This window comes from Triturus cristatus, chromosome 2_2, assembly GCF_964204655.1.
Source record: "Triturus cristatus chromosome 2_2, aTriCri1.1, whole genome shotgun sequence".
Lineage (NCBI taxonomy): Eukaryota > Metazoa > Chordata > Amphibia > Caudata > Salamandridae > Triturus > Triturus cristatus.
The window spans coordinates 753690694-753714494 of NC_140582.1; the positions used below are offsets into that span (position 1 = coordinate 753690694).

General features: G+C 46.2%; 1 protein-coding gene across 5 annotated transcripts in view; it reads left to right on the plus strand.

The window, feature by feature from the left end:
* MTUS1 (microtubule associated scaffold protein 1) overlaps positions 1–23801 on the plus strand; it is a 1021263-nt gene that overhangs the window by 966301 nt on the left and 31161 nt on the right. For all 5 annotated transcript variants that reach the window (XM_085641999.1, XM_085642001.1, XM_085642000.1 and 2 more), the window contains 2 exons: positions 8064–8137; positions 8239–8337. In XM_085641999.1, coding sequence (XP_085498125.1) covers positions 8064–8137; positions 8239–8337 — 173 coding nt within the window. The remainder of the gene's footprint in view (positions 1–8063; positions 8138–8238; positions 8338–23801) is intronic.

The window sequence follows — 23801 nt, forward strand, 5'->3', positions numbered from 1 at the left end:
ATTCCAGACTACGAAGCCTTGGTATTCGGCATGCAGGTGCCGGCTGCAGGCTTCTGAACAAAGCTTGGGCACCAGCACTTATTCTACAAATTAAGCACTGGTCCTACTCGACCTTCTCTGGCTCACCTACGTGTTTATTTTTGTCCAAGGGTGTTTGTGGAGCCCTGTGTGGCTGCATTGGTGTAGATGGGATATTCCAATATATGGTCTCTTCCCAATGTTTTCCATATTTGGCAAAAGGGCCAGTGCAGTTTTGGACCTGATTTTGTCAATTTAAATTACTCTAACTGGGTATCCACGAGCTTTCCACGGGATCTGATTCTTTGCCTATAGAATGAAAAACCCTTCCTCCTGACCTTTCTGAAGCACCGAGATCATGTTTTTGGTAATGTGTGATTTCTCGATTGACTTCCAGATGGAGAGCATAGATTTCAATTGCCGTGCATAGTCCACCAAGCTTAGCACTATATAAGCCCACTTTTATTCAGAAAACAAATGTGTGCACCACACCTCAACATCTGTGAGAGCTTGCACTGGTGGAACCTCAAATATCGGCACTACTGTAATGATAAATTGCCTGTTATTTTGGTTTGTATGCATCACTGGTATCAACATTTGTATGAATTCAACACTACAAATCCTTATTCGTAGGCACACGTGCAGTAAATGAAATACCAAATTGTAACAATATAGAGGAGAACAGCATTGGGCAAGAATGATCTACAAATTCATAAGGCATTCACTATTAAAGAAAGTTGCATGCAATGTGTGTTCATGGCGATGGTGCTATACCTGGGTCGTCAGAACTAGTCACTCAATCTTCATTCCTTGCCTGGGATAATATTTTCTACTCTAATCTGGAACATATTTTCCTGTCTCTCCTGCCCCCTCCCCTACCTTCCGCCCCAGCCCCCCATCTGCAATATAGATTTTCTATTGCCGTCCACGAAAGACTCAACGAATGAATCAAATCAGCTAGTACATGTTCTGTCATTGTCCCTGGGAGGAGTCCGCTGAAGATGTTGTGACATAATCCCCAGTAATAGCGCTATTGTTTTAAACGTAAACTGCTTAATATTTTTGTTTATTCAAAGTCTAAAGAGAGCTTGGGTTGTTGATAGGAACCCAGTTACTTTCTTTGTTAGCTACCAGTATGTCCTGAACCATTTTCCTAACTTGCCGTCTTAAACAGACTCCTCTGTGTACAGCTGCTTCGATGTCTTACAGAAATGCATGAAATCTGAGGGATACCAAAAGCCATTTTAAGTATCTTACTTATATCGTCTTCCACTGAGTGAACCACCTCTCCATTGGAGTATATGGTGGCTACTTGATCGTTATGTTAATTTAATTTGTAATGTGCGCAAATCACCCTGAGAAGGGCATTTCAGCGCAGCTCACATAAACCAACAGACATACTGAGTTAGGCCAAAAATAATTACGTTTTAAGAAGTTTTCTAAATTTGCAGTGGTCCGCACATTGACGTATATGGAATGGGAGCTTATTCCAAAGCAGGATGACAAGGTAGGATAAGGATCTACCTCCTGAATGAGACTTGCTGATCCTTGGTACTGCGAGCAAGGCTTTATCGTTGGATCTAAAGGATATGCTTGGGAGATAATAAACAAGCTTTGCGGAAAGGTAACTCTGGCCTTTTCCACGCAAGGACTTGTGGGTCAGGCAGCATACCTTGAAAATGATTCTTTTGTGAATGGACAGCCAATGCAGTGCCTGCAGAAGAGGGGAAGATGCTGTCTTGGCTGGAAGATTGTTAATGAGACGAGCGGTCGTATTTTGAACAACTTGCAATTTGTTTAGAACAGTCTCGTTTACAGAAGCCAGTAAAGCATTGCAATAGTACAAGTGGCTGATGACCTAAGCTTGGGATAATGTTTTCCTCACCTCATGCGGTAGGATGGGAAAGACTCTTCGTAGCCGACACAACATATGAAAGCAGATGCCGGTGGTGAAGGCAACCTGTTCTTCTATATTGAGAGCTTGGTCGAAGCAAACGCCCACATTTTCTTACAGACTGTTTGGGAGTTGGAGCTTGGCCAAGTTAAGAGGGCCACCAGTCGGGTGTCCAAAGCTATTGCACCTTGCCTAACAGCATAATTTCAGTTTCGGCATTTAGCGGGAGACAATGCTTTCATCCATGTTGCATTGGCTGTCATACCTGCTGAGAAACACGCTTTAGCATTCATCAAGTCCTGGTCAAGGGTAATAATTAGTTGCCATAGGTTGGGAAGGGGGAGGCACATAGATGTTAAAAAGTGTAGGGCTCAAACACCCTTATCTACTTTCAAGGTGTGATTTATAGGATCCCAGATTGATAGTCTGGGTTCGATTGGTTAAGAAGTCTGTGAACCATGCAAGTGCTGTGCCGTGGATACCGTCCTCCTGAAGTCTATGCAGCAATCTAGGATGAGAGACCATATCGAATGCTGTGGAGAGGTCCAACAGCACAATCAGTGAAGGAATGTTTTTATCTAAGGACCATTTCATTAGGTCGGTCACAGCGACCAATGTAGTCTCGGTGTTATGCAGAGGTCCAAAACCTGACTGAGACAGGTCCAACAACTTGTTAGATTCAAGCTGTTCCACTAGCTGAATATTAATTTGACCTTCCAACAGCTTACCTAATAGAGGGAGGAGAGAGATGAGACGATAGTTGGTAAGGTCTGTGGGTAACCGATCGGTCTTGTTTTTGAACAGGGCTGACCAGTGCTGCTTTCCAGGCAGAAATACTTTTCCCGGTAGAGATGGATAGGTTGAATAATAAGCAAATAGCCTGGGCAAGTTGAAAGGATAAAGATGCGACAATATGGGGTGGAAAAATGTCCGCTGGAGACCCCGATTGAGAAGTTGCCACTGGATTTTGAATAGAGTCAGACGAGAGTGGCCTACATTTGCTTAAGGTGGAACCATTGGGGGCGGACGAGGAGCATGGATTGAATTGGTTGCTGTCTTGCTCAGTTATTTTGGGGAAGTTCTGATAAATTTAGTTGATTTTTACCTTCAAAGTTATTTTCAAGGGAGTTACAGAGAGCTTGCGATGGTACAATATCCTGAAAGTAGGCTTGAGGGTTTAAGGAGGAGTGCAAGACTTTGAAGAGCACTTTAGAAGAGTTGTCCGCCTGATTGATTTGAAAAGAAATGTGTGCTTTACGGTCTTTTTTAGGTCTGCCCGGTGACGCAATGCATGCGCTGCTCGCTTGCGAGATCTATTGTCATCTGTTTTGCCTCCGAAGCGGGGTGGAAGCTCCACCCATGCTTTGCATTGGCACGTGTCAAAAACGCACGCTTTTGATTGGAAGGGAGGCATGTTTGTTCCCTCCCTGTCTCCTGTTTGCTGTGCCTGACCGGACAGGAGATTGTGCACGTGCATGGCGTCTCTTTTGCTCACGGGCTTGGTTAATTGGGTGTCATGTTTATCGCTGTTTGTTTTCAGTTTCACAATTCGAGGGCCTCGTGTTGCTTGTTTGAAAGATTTTCTGATTCGAAAATAGAGATGAGCAAGTCCCAAGTAGCGTTCGCAAGCCCCACGGGCTTGGCACCGTACCGATTCTCCAAACCCTGGTTATAGCTATCCTTAAGCCATAAAATAATGTATTACCAACCACAGGGGCGGCCCAACAAAAGCTTCTGAACCAGGGGCAATCTATAATTAATCCAAACAATAGTTCAAGAACTCATACAATAAACTTACACTATATAAACAAATAACATATTGACAATCATCACAGAAAAGAGAAAGAAAGAGACTGCAGCAGACCTGACCCATATATATATATATATATATATAACAAATTTATTACAATAAATACAGCTGTTAGCGTCTACATCTACCGGGCAGCATCGTTTGATCGGCAATTTAAAGTACCGACCTGACCAAGTGATTTTGAACCGCTGTGCTAATGTTGTAGCACGTCCTAGGAATCTTTCTTACATGGATTAATTATACCATGTTCAGATATCTTTTACTTCGATTGGTGTACATATACTTCTCATTCGTCTTTTACTAAATGCTTCATGACTTGACGCTGGAGTGTTTGCCTGAATTTAGAATTTGGATGCTCTGTGTACTTATTTTTGTCCTGAAGATGACCGCATATTAAAAAAGCGGTTGAAACGCCGTAGACGCACTTGTGGCCTTGAATTGATTGAAGACACATTATTTGTTTATATGTTTGTTCCTTGTTACTGTGATGTATTTCTGTCTGCCACTGTTTTTGGTTTGTAAAACATTTTCTAATTTTGCCAAAGCATTGTACAGAGCTCCATTGTCTTGTCTCTTCCTTTTAATTTTTTTTTAAATTTTTGTAATAAATTTGTAATTTTTATATATATAAGGGTCAGGTCTGCTTCAGTCTCATAAAATAATGTAGTACACCAATATCGTCCAGGCACCAATAACTCCCCCTGAAAATACCCCCCCGCGTGCAGGTCAAAACTTGAAATAATGTAGCCGTAGACGTAGAGTAGGCTCACGCATGCGCTGTTTTAACACTTGATCCCCAGCAGTCTGCACACTCTCAGCCAATAAACCGTTTCGGTGACGCGAGAGCCTGTCGATGTCATCCTTTGCCGTAGCGACCCAATCAAGCGTATGCAGTCCAATTGGGCTGTAGTGGTTGTGAGCAAGGCGCGTGTGGGGTTTGTTTACCTACAGCCTCTGCACCTCTTGTGAGCTGCAGGGTAGTGCCCGGTCCTTGGAGTAACCACCATGGCGGAGATTGAAGAATGGGTGGTAGAGAGCGTCTTCGGATTCCTGCGGAACCTTCTATGGGCCGCGCCATGGCTGTATTTCCTGGAGCAGTGATGTTCAGGTGAGGCGGGCGGAGGGCGTCGCCCCTTCGAGGGGCCTCTGGTGAGGGGAGCCGCAATAGTACTAAGTGGGCCTAATTCGTCAATCACCGAACATCTGGTGCTTTTATTTACAATTGTTCTCAGAATTGTCCGTGGTGCAGGAAGGAGGGCGCCGATTTCAAATGAGCTACCACCAACTTTATTTCCATCTTTTATAAGTCGCCCACAATATAGATTTCAACTCTTCTTTAGCGCGGAGATTTACTCTTCTTTTTTTTTTATTTTTTTTTATTTTTTTAGCTATTTAAATTTAAATCGACGCTTCTGAACTTGTAGACGTTAATAGTAGGGTGTACTCTTCAACAATTTTACTGCTGAAAGTTAAAAAAAATAAAAAAAATACATAAGTGTACATTGATTTTCTTTCAAGACAACAGTGAAAATATATCCATAACATCTTTGAAGTAAAAGGACAAGATGTCTGCAATTTGGATGCGGGGCGTGTGTGTTTTATTTGCCTTGTTAAAATATCCGCAATTCTAGTTCTCGAGGGAAATATAATTTACATATCGCAAACGGCTCTCTTGGATGCTCCCACTGGTGGTGCCTTTTCTCTCCACGTAGACAGGTAAGAGTCGTTTATTAAATAAGTTCATTTTGAGTGGTTGTCCAGAGGACCACCAAACTGCTCCTATAAACAAGCATTTGCAATGCAATAGGTCTCGCATTTATATGAGTTTGAGCTATTGACTTTGCAAATAACAATGCCTTTTATTTTTGTTTTCGTTTTAAAAACATAAATAAAAGGGATTGGCATTTACAATGCCAATAGTTTAAACTCGCGGAAAAGCAAGACCTATTGGATTGCAAATGCTTGTTTTTTTATATATTACAATTGTAATTCTTTACGGCTAATCTATATGCCTCTTTGTCAATTAAATTGTTGAAGTGATGCCATTGTCTCAGAAAGCTTTTTACATAGAGCTTTTCCAGTGTCCAGTTTTGGTGTATACCAGGGTGCTTGTGTACCATGGTTGGAGTTAGGCAAGATGTTATAGGGGCAATCTTGTTAAAAGCCGTCATAGCAGCAGAGTGAAAATCTGTTAGAGCTTTGAGTACATCGTAGTCTGCAGAAATAGGTGTGAGTAAGAAAAAGGATCCGGAGTAATTTTGTGCCAGTGTCTTGAACTATACTGTGAGGTCTTTTGTTTATGCTCAGACACCTTGGGATTGGTGATCTGAAAATATATTAGTGATTGGTCTGTCCAGAAAAGAAGGGGCAGGGGGGTGTCACAGGACAGAGCAGGAGAGTTTATGAAAATGAGATCTCAAGTGTGGCCAGTGAGATGGGTGGTACCCATCACTTTCTGTTGAAGGCCTAGCGAGGTTAGGTTCAGAAGTAAGTTGAACTACATCAGAATTGGTTGAGTCCTCACAATGGAAGTTGCTGTTGGGATGTGAAGATGTGGAGAGTGATGTATTCTTTAAGAAGCTGGCTAAAATCTTTTTTTGGTCCTGGAGGCTGATATACTAGGGTGCCCCTCCAGAAGTCCTTTGGAGAGGTTTCAGCTCTAAAGACACACATCTCTGCCCAATCTGTGTGTAAAGTATCAATAAACGAGTCTTGGATGGTGTTTTTAAAGATGATCGCAATTCCACCACCTGCTTTAAGTTCTCTGTCTAGTTTCAACATTCATTAGTTGTCTGGGAGAGCTTGTGATATGGCTGGTGAGGCGGTAGAATTCAGCCAGGTTTCGGTGAGGAAACCAGTGTCGGGTGTAAGTGAAGGTCCCAGACGTCAACCACATGTTTAGAAAGAGACATGGTGTTACAAAGGAAGCTATTGGTGCAGGGGAATCTGTAAAGGAGATAGTACTAGAGGGAACCAATGAGTTACTGGTGGTAGCCGTAGAAGCTGCTCGCCCATTTTTTTTTTTTTTTTTTGAAACACTTTATTTTTCCAATATCGCATGGAAGTGACAGAACATTGCAATGAAGTACAAAAGAGAAAAAAAGGAAACAAAACAAATAAATAAGCAATTCTAGCAGTTCCTGACAGTGCTGCTCGCCCAATCTTAGGACACTCATAAGGACGTTGAAATTTACATTTAATACAGATGATGGGCCCTTCTAACTGAGGTTGAAAAGCAGAATTGAATGAAGTACTTATGCCATCTGGATGTGTGCTGACAAGTTTGCGAAATTCTTCCTCAGAGTAGAGAATCCTAACCTGAGATCTGTGTTCTGATGTCAGAGGGGCAGGGGTTCTGGCTCCTGGCGACAGACAGGCTTGACTTTGGTGCGACGACCGTGCTTCCATTGCACGTCAGCGCCGGCCTCATCCTAAATAGAGGACCGGGGCGGACAACTTGTCTGCTAACCCCTGGAACAGCAGACAAACAGGAAGTGAGGTCACAACAGGCTCTCTCTCCACTCAAACGACACAAGTCACGGTGGACCTGAGAAGAGGTAAAGAACGGCATAAATATTAGAATAGTGCAAGTTAAAACAACAAAATGCGGCAGTAATCATTCAGATTGTCCCCCCCCCCCCCCCCTGAACTTAAAAGACGACTTCAAAAGTTGCTAGTACTTTTGCATAGACAACTGTGCTTGCTTTGCTCCTGACCATTACATGATGTTCCAAGAGCTTTCTTCTCAGGATCTACACTTTCTTTCCTAGGGTTTATTTGGCTATAACCCAGGAATGCACAATCGATCTCTCTTCTCTCCCTTAATTGAGTCCTCATGGTTTGAGGCATGAGAACATTGCCTATAACCTGGGTTTGAGATCGGAGTTGAGATTCTAGAGGAATCTCACGTGTGTTAAGCTTTATTCAATCTCAGAGTATCAAGATAGATATGAGTTAAACACCCACCCCTGGCATCTGTTGGAGACATATTGATCATAATCCGAAACGATGCAGTTCTGCCCGATTACTTAATCTTTCTAAAAACGGCTACATTGAGTAGCATTACATTGAGTACAGTGGCATCACTGTTTCATAACATTATGCTCGTGCGCCAGCAAGCACTATACAGAAACGAGTTTCAACAGAAATGTGTCTGCATAAGAGGTCCCTAAAGATTTCTTTTTTGTCTGTAATTGTTACTCCTGTTCCGCTGCTAGGACACTGGCTCTGCCTTCTCGGAGGGGTTTGGGGCGCTTGACATTCATGCATAGTGACTGTGACCCCTCTCATGCTCCCGGATCATTCCGCAGAATGCTGACAGACCTCATTGTGTGTTTTCAGAACTCAAGAGCACGCAGGAGCAGGAGAAGTCATTGTTGGAAGAATCCCTCGCAGAACAGCAAGCCTCATTGCAGGTTTGTAGCGTTTCCTGAAAAACAAAAATCTGTTATGGGCGTGTGTTTCTAAAATATCATTTATACTAATATTCACGAATAAAAATAACTGTTCGTTACAGAAAACAATTGATGGGCTGAAAAATGAAAATGATTCGCTACGAGAAAGAATGAAGACGGAGGAAGAGCAAAGGAAACTGGCCAAAGAAAAATCAAATCAAGTAGGTTTACTTTGAGTATTTTTACAGTAAATTATGTACAGGTGAAAGTCTGTACTGCGGCCACGCGGTCATTAACAGAAGAGTTATCTGATGGTCAGGGGAACCCTTCTGTGTATGTACTCCTCCTTAGGGCTCATGCTACTAAGAGAAGGCACAGATTTCAGGTTTTAAAACACTTGTGTCCTCTTTCTACATTTGTAGTTCTTCTTCACTGGACTCCAAGTGTTGCATTTCGTTCGGGCATGACGTTTCCCATGGGGAGCAGGGTTAAGACTGATTTGCATATGGCTGGGTCCAAACTGGGGTGGTGTGGTGAGCAAAAGAACGACGGATTTAACCCAGATCTGTGACTGGGGGTGAATGTGTGACAATGTTAAGCGTTCTATCCATCTTTTTGTGTTGCTTTAGTCAGCCTTTTCATTTGCTCCTTTTCCTTCCCATGCCCCACATCGTGGCATGTATTCTAGTGCTATTTTCTCTCGAAAGAAATTCGGTATTTTCTCTACTACATGCATTACAAATGTGATTGGACTTAATTAAATGTGAACACTGTTCTAGCCACAGTAATTGCTCTCGAGGTCACTGTTTCCAGAGTGCCATTGTGACTGTAACTCTCAAAGCATAATGTTTCTTTATCACAACAAAAACAAAAAAAATGAAATCGTAGTAAATAAATACTGTCTGATGTGAAAAGGAGTTACACATCGGTCCGTAAATTAATGGGATGATCCACGGCCGATTGAGGTATTGTGTTTTTGGGTTAATGAATGTTATTGCCCCAGCCTCAACAGAACTTGAAGCACGCAGCCCATCTAATTTAAACTACAACAGTGTGCTTAAGCATAGGTTTGTGGTTGATCTAAGCAGTAATTAAACTCGTCTAACCGGACCTTGCTTTGTTTAATCAAAGGTAGGATACCTGCCCTAGACCAAGACCAATTTGCATCTATCTTGGTTCTCCGCCACCTTCACATCTATTAAAAGTCCTACAACATCTGTGAGTTCAACAAATTGACTTCCCTCCTTTTAGGTCGCAACAACCAAACCACCTCCTCTAGATAAGACATCCATTCATCCTCAAAACCTTTAATATGCAAAAATTCACAAAACACATAGTTTTGCCGTCCCCATGTCCCATCAACCCTCCTTCCAAAATCAATCCCTTATTCTGCCAGCAACCATCACCAGACGACTTTGCCTCTTTAGATTTCTACGGTCCACTATGGCATGCCTAAGTATGCCCTTTTTCACTAATTAACTTGTTACCTTTCTTTTACTCATCCCTATAGCTGTGTTTCTGCTGCATCCGATCACAATGCTAAGCTGCAGTACTCTTCCCCCCCCCCCCCACCTTCCAGCCACTTCTCATTTGTCCGACATTTAGTCAAACTTCATTTAGTAAGTCATACAGTTTGTAGTGCAGTCATAAGTATGTTTAATGGTCACCCACACATAAATATTGCTTTGTACCTTTGCCTTAAATTGTATTTGGGGATGAAATGATGGAATGTCTTCAGTTTAAGTTGTATTTATGGCTTGTTGCTTTTAACAGACAGCAAACACATTTAAGTTACATGTGCCAACGCGTGTTCTGTATTAGTATGGATAGCCAAAGGGCTTTTTGAAGGTTTGGAATACTTGGGTCAGTGTAAGACAGCCACATGTATTTCCTTATGTATGGTGGCTGATATTAAGGAGATGTGCCACTTTATAGTCCGTTGGGAGGTGATGTGGTCTGATCCTGGTGATGTGCAGGAAATAGTCTCCTTGTGTTTAGGGTGAAGTTTTATCAGCACTATGCCCATCGGCACTTCTGTTTATATAGTAGGCAGAAGTAAAAAATCAGCAATTCGTCACAAAGGCTTTTTATTTTTATTATAGTGGGACATCTTTTGAAAAGACGCAGGTAAAGATTTATTTTGTCATGGTTTGACCCTTATAGTAGGTACATTTTTATTTGAATGTAGTTGTGTATATATAGCGGTGACAAGTCCCAGACTGAGGGTCTTAGCATTGCAGGATTTGCAAACATTTAACAAACACTTTAAAACAACTGAGGTGGCTAGAAATTGAGTTTGTAGAATTTAAAGCTACAATGAAATGACAAGTTTGTTAGCGGCAAGGTATGAAAGTCAAGATCTTGACGGACAAAGGTCCAAATGGACAGATGCGGGACTAAGGAAGACCTGCGGTAGAGGAGGGTCTTTTATCGTAGCCAGTTCAAGTGTTATGACACACTTTATCCAGCTGGACCATGTAGGCGTTAAGACACAGAAACAGGAAAGAAGTTTCACTTGGACTTTTTGCTTCTGCAGCAGAATAAACTGAATTCATTTAGTTGCTAATGAAGGGCAAAGTGTAAGGCTTAGAAACCAGGGAAGTCTCGGCACTGCTGGCACAGATAAACCTTGGCCATTGCATCTGTACTTGACATCAAGGCATGCTCCTCGATTTGCGTGGGGTTTAATTGAATCTTCAGTCCTTCCGAAAGGTGCTATGTGAGATGCTGCAGCCGAAAATCTCATCAGAGGGGAATATAGACGGGAAAGGAATCCTGTTGGCAAGTAGCAGCAGACAGATCTTGCAACACAGTCCAAAAACCACGAGGCAGCTGTCATCGAGCCAGAGAGTGGGGCGATTGATGCGAGAGGCATGTATCAAATGTGTAAGCTGCTGCTGTCCACATCTACTCTAGTGTGACCACTGTTCCCTGAAAAGCAGTGGAAGAATCACAGAAGCCTTTTCTCTTGTCAACCCGTGTTGGGGGGTGAAGCAACAGGGCAGGCACCGGCTACCGGGCCACAACTGTGGGGTTTGAGATTACTTAACCTGGGGTCTTCCTACTATGGCTGTTCAAACAGGGCCAAGTACACCCCAAAAGCAATCACACTATCAACAGTGTTCATATGGCAAATTAACCTCTGCGCAGTCAACTTGGTCTTTCACAGAGAGATGGTTTGTGCAGTGTTGGCGAGTTCACTCATCAGACTTGCATCTTCGGCATCTGTTCCAGTGATGCAGGAACTCCTGGCAGGCCTGCTCAGTTGGTGCACCTCTTTGGCAGATGACTTTTGGGACCAGATAGGTGCTCCTCTTCGGCTGTTACAGACTCTGAGCTATTTTCATATGGGCACTCTTCTTTGACAGCTGTGGCCTCCTGTCCGTGAATACGGCTTCCACCTTGGCTCTCACAGCTCCCTCACCAGGTACATTAACATTGGACAGTGGCAGCAGCAGTCCTTCGAACATGCAGCATGGGTGCTGAACGACATAGTGTTAATTTTAGCCTTGATTCCTTTAAGCTGTCCGCAGCGGGAACCACACAGAGAAACTGCGGGACCCATTGCTAAACAGGTCGGCTCTGGCTTCGCTTCCAGTGGCAGTCAGTTGCTTCTGGGTGTTCTTTACTGGACAGTAAAGTGGAACTGTACATGAGTAGTGTCAATACCACACTCCTTTGACACATGAAAAGGTCTGGTCAGCACTAATAATAAAAAAAAAAACAATTGATGGACGGAATGCTGGGCAATGCAAATATTCACCCCCAGTCATAAGGATCTGGGTTTCATTCATCATTCTTTTGCTCACCACACCACCCCAGTTTGGACACAACCATATGCAAATTAGTCTTGACCCTGTTCCTTATGGGAACAGGCCAGCCCGAACTGCCAAGTCAGGTCCTCCCTGGACCAGAAACGAGCATCCTGGATCCGGTTTCAGGGCATCACCCTTCATCAACCAAGCTAGCTTGAATCCAGTGGTGTAGTGAGCACCGAACCCATGTCTGGGCATACCCTGCCCACTTAGGGCGACTTAAGAAACAATTAATGGACGGAATGTTGGACAATATAAACATTCACCCCCAGTCACAAGGATCTGGGTTTAATCCATCATTCTTTTGCTCACCACACCACCCCAGTTTGGATCCAGCCATATGCAAATCAGTCTTGATCCAGTTCCTTATGGGAACAGGCCAGCCCGAACTGCCAAGCCAGGTCCTCCCTGGACCGGAAACAAGCATCCTGGGACTGGTTTCAGGGCATCACCTTTCATCAGCCTGGCTAGCTTGAATCCAGTGGTGGTGTAGTGAGCACCTTTTTGCATTCTTCACCCTGAGTGAGACGGGTATGCCCAGACGTGGGTCCCGTGCTCTCCATAGCACTGGATTCAAGCTATCCTGGCTGATATGGGTTGAAACCCCAAAACCGGTCCTAGGATGCTTGTTTCCAGTCCAGGGAGGGCCTAGCCTGGCAGTTTGGGCTGGACTGTTCCCATTGGGCACAGGGTCAAGACTGATTTGCATATAGCTGGGTTCAAACTGGAATGGCATTGGGAGCAAAAAAACGATGGATTTAGCCCCAGATCTCTGTACTGGGGTGAATGTATGACATCGTTATGCATTCTGTCCATCAATTGTTCTTTTTGCATTCAGCACTAATAATTCACAAAGTCAGTATGTTTCCACCACTGCTTTTAGATCTACCCAGGACATGCAGAGTTCTAATATGTCGGTTATGTGAACCCTCCTAGTCACAGAACAGGTAATGGACCATGACATTATCATGGACAGGCCTGGGAAACAGCATACCCACTTGATTATCGTGTGCCAACTAAGTCAGCATACCAGTTTCACATGCAGTTGGGTCAGTCTGTGCAGGGTGCATGTTCATTACCATACAGGAGACATTCCAGTCCTAACATCTTGTGACTATAACTTTCTACGTCAAACTGTAAACAGGTGATCTTTGCTTAGTTTTGGGTGCAAATAGCACCACTGGCTGGAGCTGTGAAACAATGATAAGATCTACACTTTTGAATATTTGACTGTTTAATGCAAAATGTGTAATAAAAATAATAAATATTATTGATACAGAAAACAGAACTTAGTTGGGTCTTCTGAAAAAGGACATTTCAGTTCATGATATCAGTGACCTAAATTAATCTAGGTAAAAGTCAAAATTGTTATAAAACACAGTGTGCTGTACCCCAGTGCCATACCTCAAAGCCCTCGATATTGTACAGTCTTGGGGTGGCCTTGTAAAGGACATATTTACTTACTCTTGATTGTCTCTCTGGTACTGGTGATGAGGATGCGGGTGGGGGATGAATAAGATGGCTCAGTGGTCATCCGTGGAAACAAGACACTATGTGCACCACTTCATAAGTTGGCAAAGAGATGCACAGAGATGAAAGCACTTTAATTTCTGAAACTGCGTGTATGTAGACACGTAGGTGTGCTTATATATGTAAGGTATGTGGGGCTTTCAGTAATTACATTATCTGAAAGAGACACGTTAGTGATAGATTCCTTACCTTAGAATATTCCCAGGCGTCAGACTGGATCCGGAAAGTTTTGCTAGCAGTACCCCTGCGCGTCCGCCGCTGGCGTCGTAAGCGCCGAGATGACGTCACGGAGACAACTTAGGCGCCACCCATGCGCGCTGACGTCAGTTCTTTCTTTTTCCATGCCAGCAAGCGCAGATCCGGATTGAGCACGTACCTTAGTCACTTTTTGACTACTCTTTTGAGACTTTTGTCTCCCCTTTTTTCTCCTGGTGCACGTAGGGATGCCTGGATTTAAGTCTTGTGGGGCCTGCCGTCGCAATATGTTGGTGGCGTATCCCCACGATGTTTGCCTCTACTGCCTGGAGACCGACCACGACTCCCAATCCTGTCGGGCCATCGTGCCGAAGGCCTTAAGGGAGCGGCGTCGGAAACTGCTGGAGGCCCGGCACTCGTCACAATGCCGCTCCAGGTCCAGGGACCGTTCCCGGGACCGCTCGCGGGGCCGCAGTCGTCGCTCCTCGGGCTCCAAGTCTTCGCCCTCGGATTCCAGTAAGCGACAACATAAAAAGAAGTCGAAGAAGCGTGTTCTCTCTCCGACGTATCCTGACGGTCCTCGGATGCGGATGAGGGGGACAGGGGCTCTCCTCTGTGGGTCCTTTGGAGCCTGGGAGTCCCGTGGCCTACCCACCTCACCCGGGTCAGTCGGCGACTCCCGAACAGGTGCAAGAATTTCTTGCCACCATGGACCGCCTTTTTAGGCCTCGGGCTCCCGCCAGCGTGCCTTCGGGCCCCGCGGTCCCGTGTCCAGATCCTATTGGGCCGTCGGCGGATCCAGCTTCAGCGCCACCGGATCCTACGCCGTTGGCTCCGTCCCAGGCACCACGAGGTCTGGCGCTGCTGGCTCCAGCCCCAGCGCCGCCCTCGGCTCTGCCTCCGGCGCCGCAGTGGGTGCTGTTCGTTCCGCCCTTGCCCCGGTTCCAGGACCGTTTCAGACGCCGTTTGTCCCTTCTCCGGCTCTACCGCCGTGGCCTGTTCCTCCTGCAACAGAGGTGGAGGATGACTGGGAGTTGTTCGAGGACCCTCTTGCCCATCAGTGTGACTCCGAGCAGGACTGGGTGGGCGATCTGGAGGACGCCGGCGACCTCGATGTCTCTTCTGGCCCGGGGTTTGCCTCTCCACCTACAATGGAGGAGGGTGCTTCCTACACGATGGTGCTCCGTCGGGCTGCTGAGGTCCTCAACCTCGATCTTCCTACGGTGACCCTCAAAACTAGCCTCACTGAGGTGCTCCAGACGGCGTCTACTTCATTGGAGCCACTGCGTCCCTTCAACGATGCCCTCACCGACGTCCTGTTGGGCACTTGGTCGCGGCCAGCCACGGGGGCCCCTGTAGATCAGAATGTCGCTAGACGGCACCGTCCAGCGCCTGGTGACCCCGCGTTTCTGACCACTCATCCCACGCCTGAGAGTCCGGTCATCCAAGCCTCGACATCGCAGAGTGCCTTTCCCACGGCTCCCCGGATAAGGACTCTAAGAAGCTGGAACAGTTTGGTAAGTGGTTGTTCTCGTCGGCCAGATTGGGGCTGCGGTCGATGAACGCCGCCTGCTTGTTGGGCCGCTATTCCCACGCGGTGTGGGATACGGTTGCTCAGGTGTTACCTCAGTGTCCTGAGGAGGTCCATGCGGTGCTTTCCCAGGCGGTTGCTGAGGGTAAGGATGTGGCTAAGTTCGCCATTCGGTGTGGTTTGGAAACCGCTGACTCGTTGGGCAGGGCGATTTCTACGACTGTGGCGTTGCGTCGCCCCGCCTGGTTGCGATCCACTGGGTTCTCGCCTGACGTCCAGAGCTCGCTCATGGACATGCCCTTTGATGGAACTCGCCTGTTTGGCGATAAGGCTGACAGTGCAGTGGAGTGCTTTAAGGAATCACGGGCCACGGCCAAGTCCTTGGGTCTTTCCACGAAGAGCCCAGCCACTCCTGGGTTTCGTTCCCTTCGTGGCCAAGGCAGGGGCGCCCAGGCACGTTCCTTCAGCAAGCCTGTGCAGAACCAGCCTCAGCGCGGCCGCGGCTTCTGCGGGGGCGGCTCTTGGAATCAGCGTGGGGGGCAGTCCACCTCCACCGCTTCTACCTCCAAACCTTCCTAATCCGAGCTTTGTGGAGCACCCCACGCCGGTGGGTGGCAGGATTCGCCATCCCCTCCCCCACTGGTACGCTGTCACATCGGACAAGTGGGTGTTGCAGATCATCCGCAAGTGTTCAGGTTCTTGCATAACTCTGCGTTCCTGGTGTGGAAAGTAGTGTACAGAACTGATGTCAGCGCGCATGGGTGGCGCCCAAGTAGTCTCCGTGACGTCATCTAGGCGCTTACGATGCCAGCGACGGACGCGGAGCTGCACGACGCCACCTACTGACGCGCAGGGGTACTGGTAGCAAAACTGACGCCTGGGGATATTCTAAGGTAAGGAATCTATCATTAACTAATGTCTCTTACAGATATATCGTTACACAAGTAGTAACTTGTGCGATAAACCTCATTTAGGGAGCAACAATAGAGACAAAATTATCAACATTAGAAGAATGGAATCAGTGGGCGGGCGGTTGAGCGTAAACATTTGAGAAAAAGCGAACACAAATTTAATAAACAATTTTAAAGATTATCCGGATGAATACCTTTCCCCATTTGCAATTTGATCAATTTAAAAAGTTCTATACTCGGATGACACAAATATGAAGGTGAGAATGTGATGGGAATATCTAAACAAAGTAACTACCTATCCTCGATATAGAAGACACTCTTGATCAACAAATCAAGTGTGGAAGTTTAGGTGGCTATCTCCAGGCTAGCATCTGGTAAGGCAAGTGGAGAAGATGCAGTCCTTTTAGAATTCTTCCACACTTTTGGGCAATTACTGGCACCAGTGTTGACTTTAATTATACAGGATATTGCAGGTACATCGCAAGTTCCTTAATCATGGAATAGGATTAACATTGTCTTATTTCTGAAATGGGAGAAGCCCCTGAATGAATGTGGGTCATTTCATCCAATTTTACTTCTTAATACTGACACCAAGATATATGCGAAGGTGTTCTACGTAAGGCTAGTAAAACACATACATTATTTAGTAACCAAAGAACAGCACGATTTTACACCAGTCTGATACAGCAACCCACATAAATCAAGAAATCTGTTTGATGCAGCTGGATCTCTAAATAGTCTACCTGGCATTATTGTTTGATGCCGAAAAGGCTTTTGACCGCGTCACTTGGCCATTCCTGTGTGCGGTTATAGAATAAATGGAGCTTGGATACACATTAATTCTGTGGATTCAGGTATTATTTCAGGGTCCTATCGCCAAGATCATTTTAAATGGCTGAGCACCATAGGAAGGATAGTGCTATTTTGAGGAACGCATCAACGATATCCTATATCCCCTTTGCTATTCACTCTATATTAAAAACCTTTTCAATAGCATTGCTACAAAATGGCCGTATCCTGCTGGTGGTATTTAATATTATTTCCATCAAACGATCTGCATATGCTAACGATATTGCAGTCTATTCAGCCAACACAAGATCCGCTATTGAGAGGGAAGTTTATTGATGTGGTCGTGTTGCTGGCTATAAGCTCAATATTGCCAAAACAAAGATTATATTTAACATAAAATTTGCTAGGCTGGTGTATACTGGTTAAAGCTGCCGCTTATCCAGGTGCCAAAATGGGTTCAAATATGGACATAATTGTATCAATGTATTATGATTAACTACTTACAAAATATGTTACTCTATTATGTAGATGACACAGATTACCCTCCTCTCTGATAGGCAGGTGCAATCTTATAAAGAAAAGTTTTCTCCCTGAGCTTTTAAGTGTTAAATTGTTTCATATGGGGTTATCTGAGCGAATATAGATACTATAACTCAGCTGATAACATTTTTCATCGTGGAGGCACTAGAGAATCGATTTGATCTGATTTTTCAGATGAGACTTTGGGATGAAGCCTAGCAGGTTGTTTTTAAAATTGCCTGATACATACTATCATAAGCAGGTTAGATGTAACTCTAGGACACTATTAGGACTATCTGACAATGATGATGTACACATTTGAACTTGCAACCAGTCAACCAATACAAGTTTATATTTACAGGTATCAGAGATATTTAATTGCTGCAATATCAAAGTTTCATAATATTTGGCCTGAGATGACATGAATGAAATGGGATTTTCAAATCCCTCATAATGTTACGTAGGGAATTCATTCTTCCAAAAAATGCTTTTCAAATACCTTCGGATTTGTGACTACCTTATTAAGTGCTATACTAAAAATGTTGTGTTTGAGGAAATTGAATTGATCGATATGATGGTCAAGGGGGATGGATAGAGTAAAAATCGATATAAATGTTTCAGACCACAAACTCCAGACGGCATTTGGTCTCTTTCTATTAGATATAGTCTAAATTGGGAAATGAATTGCTAAAGAAGACTTTGAAAACAGCACCGAGATAGATTATAGGTCCCCTACTGCAACTGCCGTATTTCAAGATATTTAATGGGCTATTTTATAAACCATCAAAAAATGCATTTTTTATAAAGTGAGTTTGGGCATGTGGTGTCCCAGTTGTCACTTTGAGCAAGCCACCAACATACATAAGCATGCTATCTTTCAGCTTAAGCCCAAAAGCAATCCCAACTATTCTTCAAACAGGTGGTACAATCACAACAAGTAGTACCTGTGAGAAGTTGGCCTGGTATATGATGCTCACTAGTTAAAGTGATCACCTTGTACCATGCCAAGCAACCCTTATGGTGTGGTTGTAAGTCAACCTTTTCGGACTAGCTGCCCTAGTGGTAGCGTAGGCTAAGCAGTCTTTGAGGCTAAACTCGTGAAGCGTGTTAAGCCAGCTGTTTTACCAAATGCAACCCCGTTTTATACCAATGAAAGGACACCACACAGATATATATTCAAAATATATATGTATTTATTTCTTAAAGTAACCCCTAGTCTCTTTATGAGCACAGGAGCACAAATCGTCAAACAAGATTACAGTAGAATACACAGAAGTTGCACTTTATATGGATAGGCCCTGGTGGCCGCTCAAACCATATACTAAAATAGTGGTATAAGTACCACGAACAGAAAAGGGAAAAGGCCTAGGGCCTCTAGAATCGCTGGGCCTACAAGGAGCTAACGTCAGTTAGTGACCAGGAGGTCCACGGGTGGCGTGTGCAGAGCAAATAGTCACACGCGTGCTCCCATAGGTTTCAATGGGTGCGTAAAAAGTACAAAGTTACTGCAAAGAGGATCTTCCGGATGGACTAGGAACACAGGGCTTGGGAGGCAAAGGAATCGCTCAGGTGACTCCAATGCTTCCCATGGCTCTAGAGGCTCTCAAGGTCACTCCAGGAAAAGGATGACCACCCCTCAGAGGAGGGAACATGAGGCCAAAATGCAGAAGGGCCCCACGCGGATCGTGGAGATGCTGGAGGGCTCACCTTTGGTGCAGATGCTGCTCGAGGGTTGGGCTTCTCAGATCCCAAAGCACAACTTGGAGGGAGCCTCGGTTGTTGCACTTGTCAGCTTGTCGTGGTCGTTTCAAGATGGCTGGCTCCACGTGTCTCGGTGCCTCCACGGGTCTCCTCTTTTCAGGGACTGTGGATCGGGCGGTGAGAGGTCTGGAGGTCCAGGTCTTGTCAGTCTCTGGGCTCGGGCTCCGGCGGGAGGCGGCGGCAAAGCAGACGTTGATTCGCTGGATGGTGCTTGCGTTAGCAAGGTGGTCACTCCCTGACCACAGGGGAGATTGGCTTCAGTCCTCTGTGCAGCAGAGCGTCGAAGTTCCCGTCTTCTTCTTAGTTTCAAGTTGATTCCAGGATGTCTGAAGTCTTAGGACACAGCTCCTACCTTTAAGCAGATTCTAGGGGCTGGACTACCTGCTAGGTCCCTCCCTATGGGTGGGACCAGGAAGGGGGGTGGTTACACCCCCAATCCTTTGTCCAGCTCGCCCCAGGCCCGGGACTGGTGTGCCCCAGGACTGGTTTGAACTGGCATATGCACCGAGGCTCCTTGTGAGCCACAGGCATGTCTGGTTTCTTTCAAGCCCTACCTGACCAATACACAAAATCCTGTCTGGGGTGGTGCATGCACCTCCCCTGGCAGGAAACCCTTTGTCCACACCTCCCAAGCTGGAAGGACTCCCAGCAGCAGGAGGGCAGACTTGTGTCTGTGGTGGCAGCATCCATTTTGTGGAGCTGAGGCTATGTCTGATTTTACCCGGGTTTCAGGTACTGTACATGTCGTGTCCCTCTAGAAGGGTGGAATGCTAACCCCGTCGCCAGAATTGGCGAGGGGTTAGTATTCCAATTCGTATGACACCTTACTCGACATGTTTTGATAAAGCCAAACCAAAGATAGCATTTAACCGCGAGGTTCATAATGCACTTAAGAGTATATGGTATGACGATATCTGGAAACAGTAGAAGGAAGTTGTTCCGACCACTGCAGACAGGCTCAGCTCATGCCAGAGCACCATCTCACAGGGAACCAAGCACTCTGCCTTCAGGATTGTTAAGGCCTGCCATAGGAGTGACTTATAGGTTACCAGGTGTCCCATTTAAGGTTAGGTATAGGTATACTACACCTAAGTAAGAGGTGGTTACACCAACTTACCCCAGGTGAGTGATCAGCCAGTTGTGTCAAATTTGTTAGGCCAAGCCTGGGGTGGCATAATACATGCTTCAGCCCCTGGCAGGCCTTAGATACACCAATGCCCTGGGTACCTAGTGTACACTGGTACAGGGGCTGACAGGGTGATCCACTCAATTGGGTATGTACCTAGGGTACATGGAGTCCATTTTACAGAGAGAGCAGATAGCCTGAGAGCCTGAATGGCAGGATCTCAGGCCAACTAAGTCGAAAGACCAGCTAGACACTAGGCAAAAATTTGGGGGTAACCATAGTCAGATATCCACCTTCCTACACAACCCCCCCCCCCCCCCCCCAAACGAAGGGAGATAAGGCTGACCTTGACCAGGTAAGCCTATATTGCCCAAGTGGCCATATAAGGAGGAACCAGCACTGGCATGGTTACCCCCTGTCTCATGGTCCACTAAGCAATCCCTCACCCTAAGGGTATCAGAGGGTCTCCACCATAGGGAATCTCTACCTTTGGCGTGTCTTGGCAAAGTAAAAGGCTGGTGTTGAGATGGAGTACTGAAGTGAGTGTCCTCAAAGTGAGGCCTCAGCTTCCTCCAATCATCCTTCACCATGGATGCCTTTCTTTCCTTAACTGAGTTGCACTGTGCTCTCAGGGTCAGCCTCTGGCTACCTAAAGCTGGAGGCTGGGTCCCTTTTGTGGGCTTACTGGAGGGACAGGTCAGGTTTGGGGCCCTAAGGTCCCAGGTTTGCCTGTGCCCAACAGAATCCCTCTGGGGGAGGTCCCTAACTACCTGTAAAGGAGATCCCTCAGGAATGTTTTTACCCATCACCTGACTAGGGCTACTAGCCAGGCAATCCTCATTCTTTTGATGGGGGGGTTCTTGTGGACAGGGGCCCTCTGGGGGTCCACTGGCCTCCCTGACCTCTGCAGCCCTGGGCTGACTGAGGCAGGGTAGAGAGAGAGGCAGGCTACCTGCACCAGACTGGGTCCCACCTTGGAAGGGGCCACTGACATCAGAGGCTCTGCCAGGCCAGGCCTGGCTACCTCTGGGGCAGTTCCTTCACAAGGGGTGAGGTCAGATCCCTGAGGAGGCTGACCTTTTCCTAATGTCTGGGGAGAGGGAGACTTTTCTTCCTCCCCACTACTCTCAGTTTGTGTGGAGTGATCCATTGTTTCAGGCTTCACTACACCTATGTCAGTCTGAGTATAGGCTGAGACCATTACAGCCTTGCCAACCTTTTCAGGGGGGCACTCAGTTTGTGTTTGAGCTGTGACTGTCACAGCTCTGCCAGTCTCTACAGGGAAGTCTGTCTGTGCCTGGGCTGTGGCTACCACTGCCCTTCCAACCTTTTCAGGGAGGAAATCTATTTGGACAGGGGTTGTGAATGGCACAACCCCCCTACCCTTTTGTGACAGGCCTACCATTTTAGAATGGGTGTCTTGTTCAACTCCAGCCCAAGCTGAGAGTTCTAAGTCATTCCCCAGTAAGCAGTCTACAGGCAAGGTTGGGGACACTGCTACCCTTTTAGGGCCAGTGACCCCTCCCCAGCTGAGACATACCTCTGCCATGGGATGACTGTTCTGTTTGCCATCAATGTTAGTCACCTGGTAGGAGAAACCAGGCAAAAGCTGCTCAGAGGGAACTAGCCAATGGGCCACCATTGTGATGCTAGCTCCAGTGTCTCTGTAGGCCTCAGCTTTTGTACCATTGATGTAGGGCTCCTGTCTGTACCTACCCAAAGTGTTGGGACAGGCAGTGAAGTTGGCAAACCCCATGCCACCATCACAGACAAGAGTGGTTGCTGTAGGGGAATTGGCTAAGCCAGGGTCCCCCTGTGTTCCCCAAGTGAACCCACCCAGATTTCTGGGGGCACTCCCACCACCTGGGGGATTACTGCTGACAGTAATAGGTGGTGTGACAGGAGTAATTGGAGGAACAGTTTTGTTTTTAGCCCTTGGGCAACTGCTGTCAGTTTTCCAATGCCCAGGAGTTTTACACTCATGGCAGTAAGGCTTTTTACCTGTGGTAGAGGAGGGAGCTTGGGACCCACCACCCTGTGTGGAGTTTTGGGGCCCTGACGAAGATTTCTCTTTTGCTTTATCCCCACCCTTCTCTTGAGGTTTGGTGGTATCTTTCTTTTGGTCACCACCCTGATTCTTAGGCCTGATCCTGGTCCTGACCCATTTATCTGCCCTCTTTCCCAATTCTTGGGGAGAGGTCAAATCTGAGTCTACCAGGTGTTGATGGAGGAGCTGGTTTTGACAGTTACTTAAAATCTGTTCTCTCATCATCAAATTGTACAATCCTGTATAATCAGATACCTTACTTCCCAGCAACCAACCCTCCAAAGCCTTAGTGGCACATTCAACATATTCAGACCAGTCCTGAGTCTGTGTCTTTTGGGTGTCTCTGAACATTAACCTGTACTGTTCAGTGGTTAAGCCTAACCCATCTACCAGAACACTCTTCAGGACTCTGTAATTTCTGACATCCTCTTCTCTAACAGTGAGGAGTCTGTCTCTGCCTCTTCCTTCAAAGGAGAGCCAGAGGATTGCTGCCCACTGGTCTTCAGGAACCTGCTGTACCTTGCAGGCTCTCTCAAGAGCAGTTATCCATTTGTGGATGTCATCCCCACTTTTGTAGGGGGGCACAACCTTAGACAGGTTCCTATTATCTAAGACCCTATCTTTGTCCTTAGGGACAATGCTGCCACCAGTGGGTATAGACCCACTCTCTCTAGGTTGCCTAGCCTTACTCAGTTTTTCTTCCATCAGGGCTACTTCTAGCTCCTGCTTCCTGATCCTCAGCTGGGCTTCCTGCATTCTGGCCTCATATTCCCTCCTCTGAGGGGTGGTCATCCTTTTCCTGGAGTGACCTTGAGAGCCTCTAGAGCCATGGGAAGCATTGGAGTCACCTGAGCGATTCCTTTGCCTCCCAAGCCCTGTGTTAAGTCCACTGGGGAGATCCAATGGGGTAAACCCACTGTCAATCCCCAATAGCCTTAGTTTAGCTGGGCCAAGTATAACACTTCGCACTGGGCTAGTTCTCCCTTCATCCTCACTACTTTCTGTATCCTCACCACTTTCCTCCCCTGTAGTATGATTCTCATCTAAGGGATGGCTATTGGAACTGGGTACCTCCTGTAGCATCTTCAGAAGGGGGGCCTCCTGTTCCTGACCCTAAGGGGGCTAACTGGGAAGCTTTCTTGAGTTCTCTCGGATTCTCATCATTTTGCAAGAGTTCTCTGAGCTCAGCAGAGGTAGGGTTCTTGGGCTGTTTAAGGCCTCTAAGAGTTGCCAAATGCCTGAGCTCATTCTGGTTAAGGGTAGCAAAGCTGGATGGTGCCCTCTGGGGGTCACTCTCAACAGAGATGGCTACAGTGGACCCCTCTGCCCCAGCCATTGCTCTTAAGTGTGGGTGGATGTGTTGCAATCTACCTACACTTGGGTTTACCTACTAAACCTATCTAGTAGTTGTAGTCAGGGTGTGCTACTCCCTTTGCTCTACAACAACTAAGTTCAGTAGAA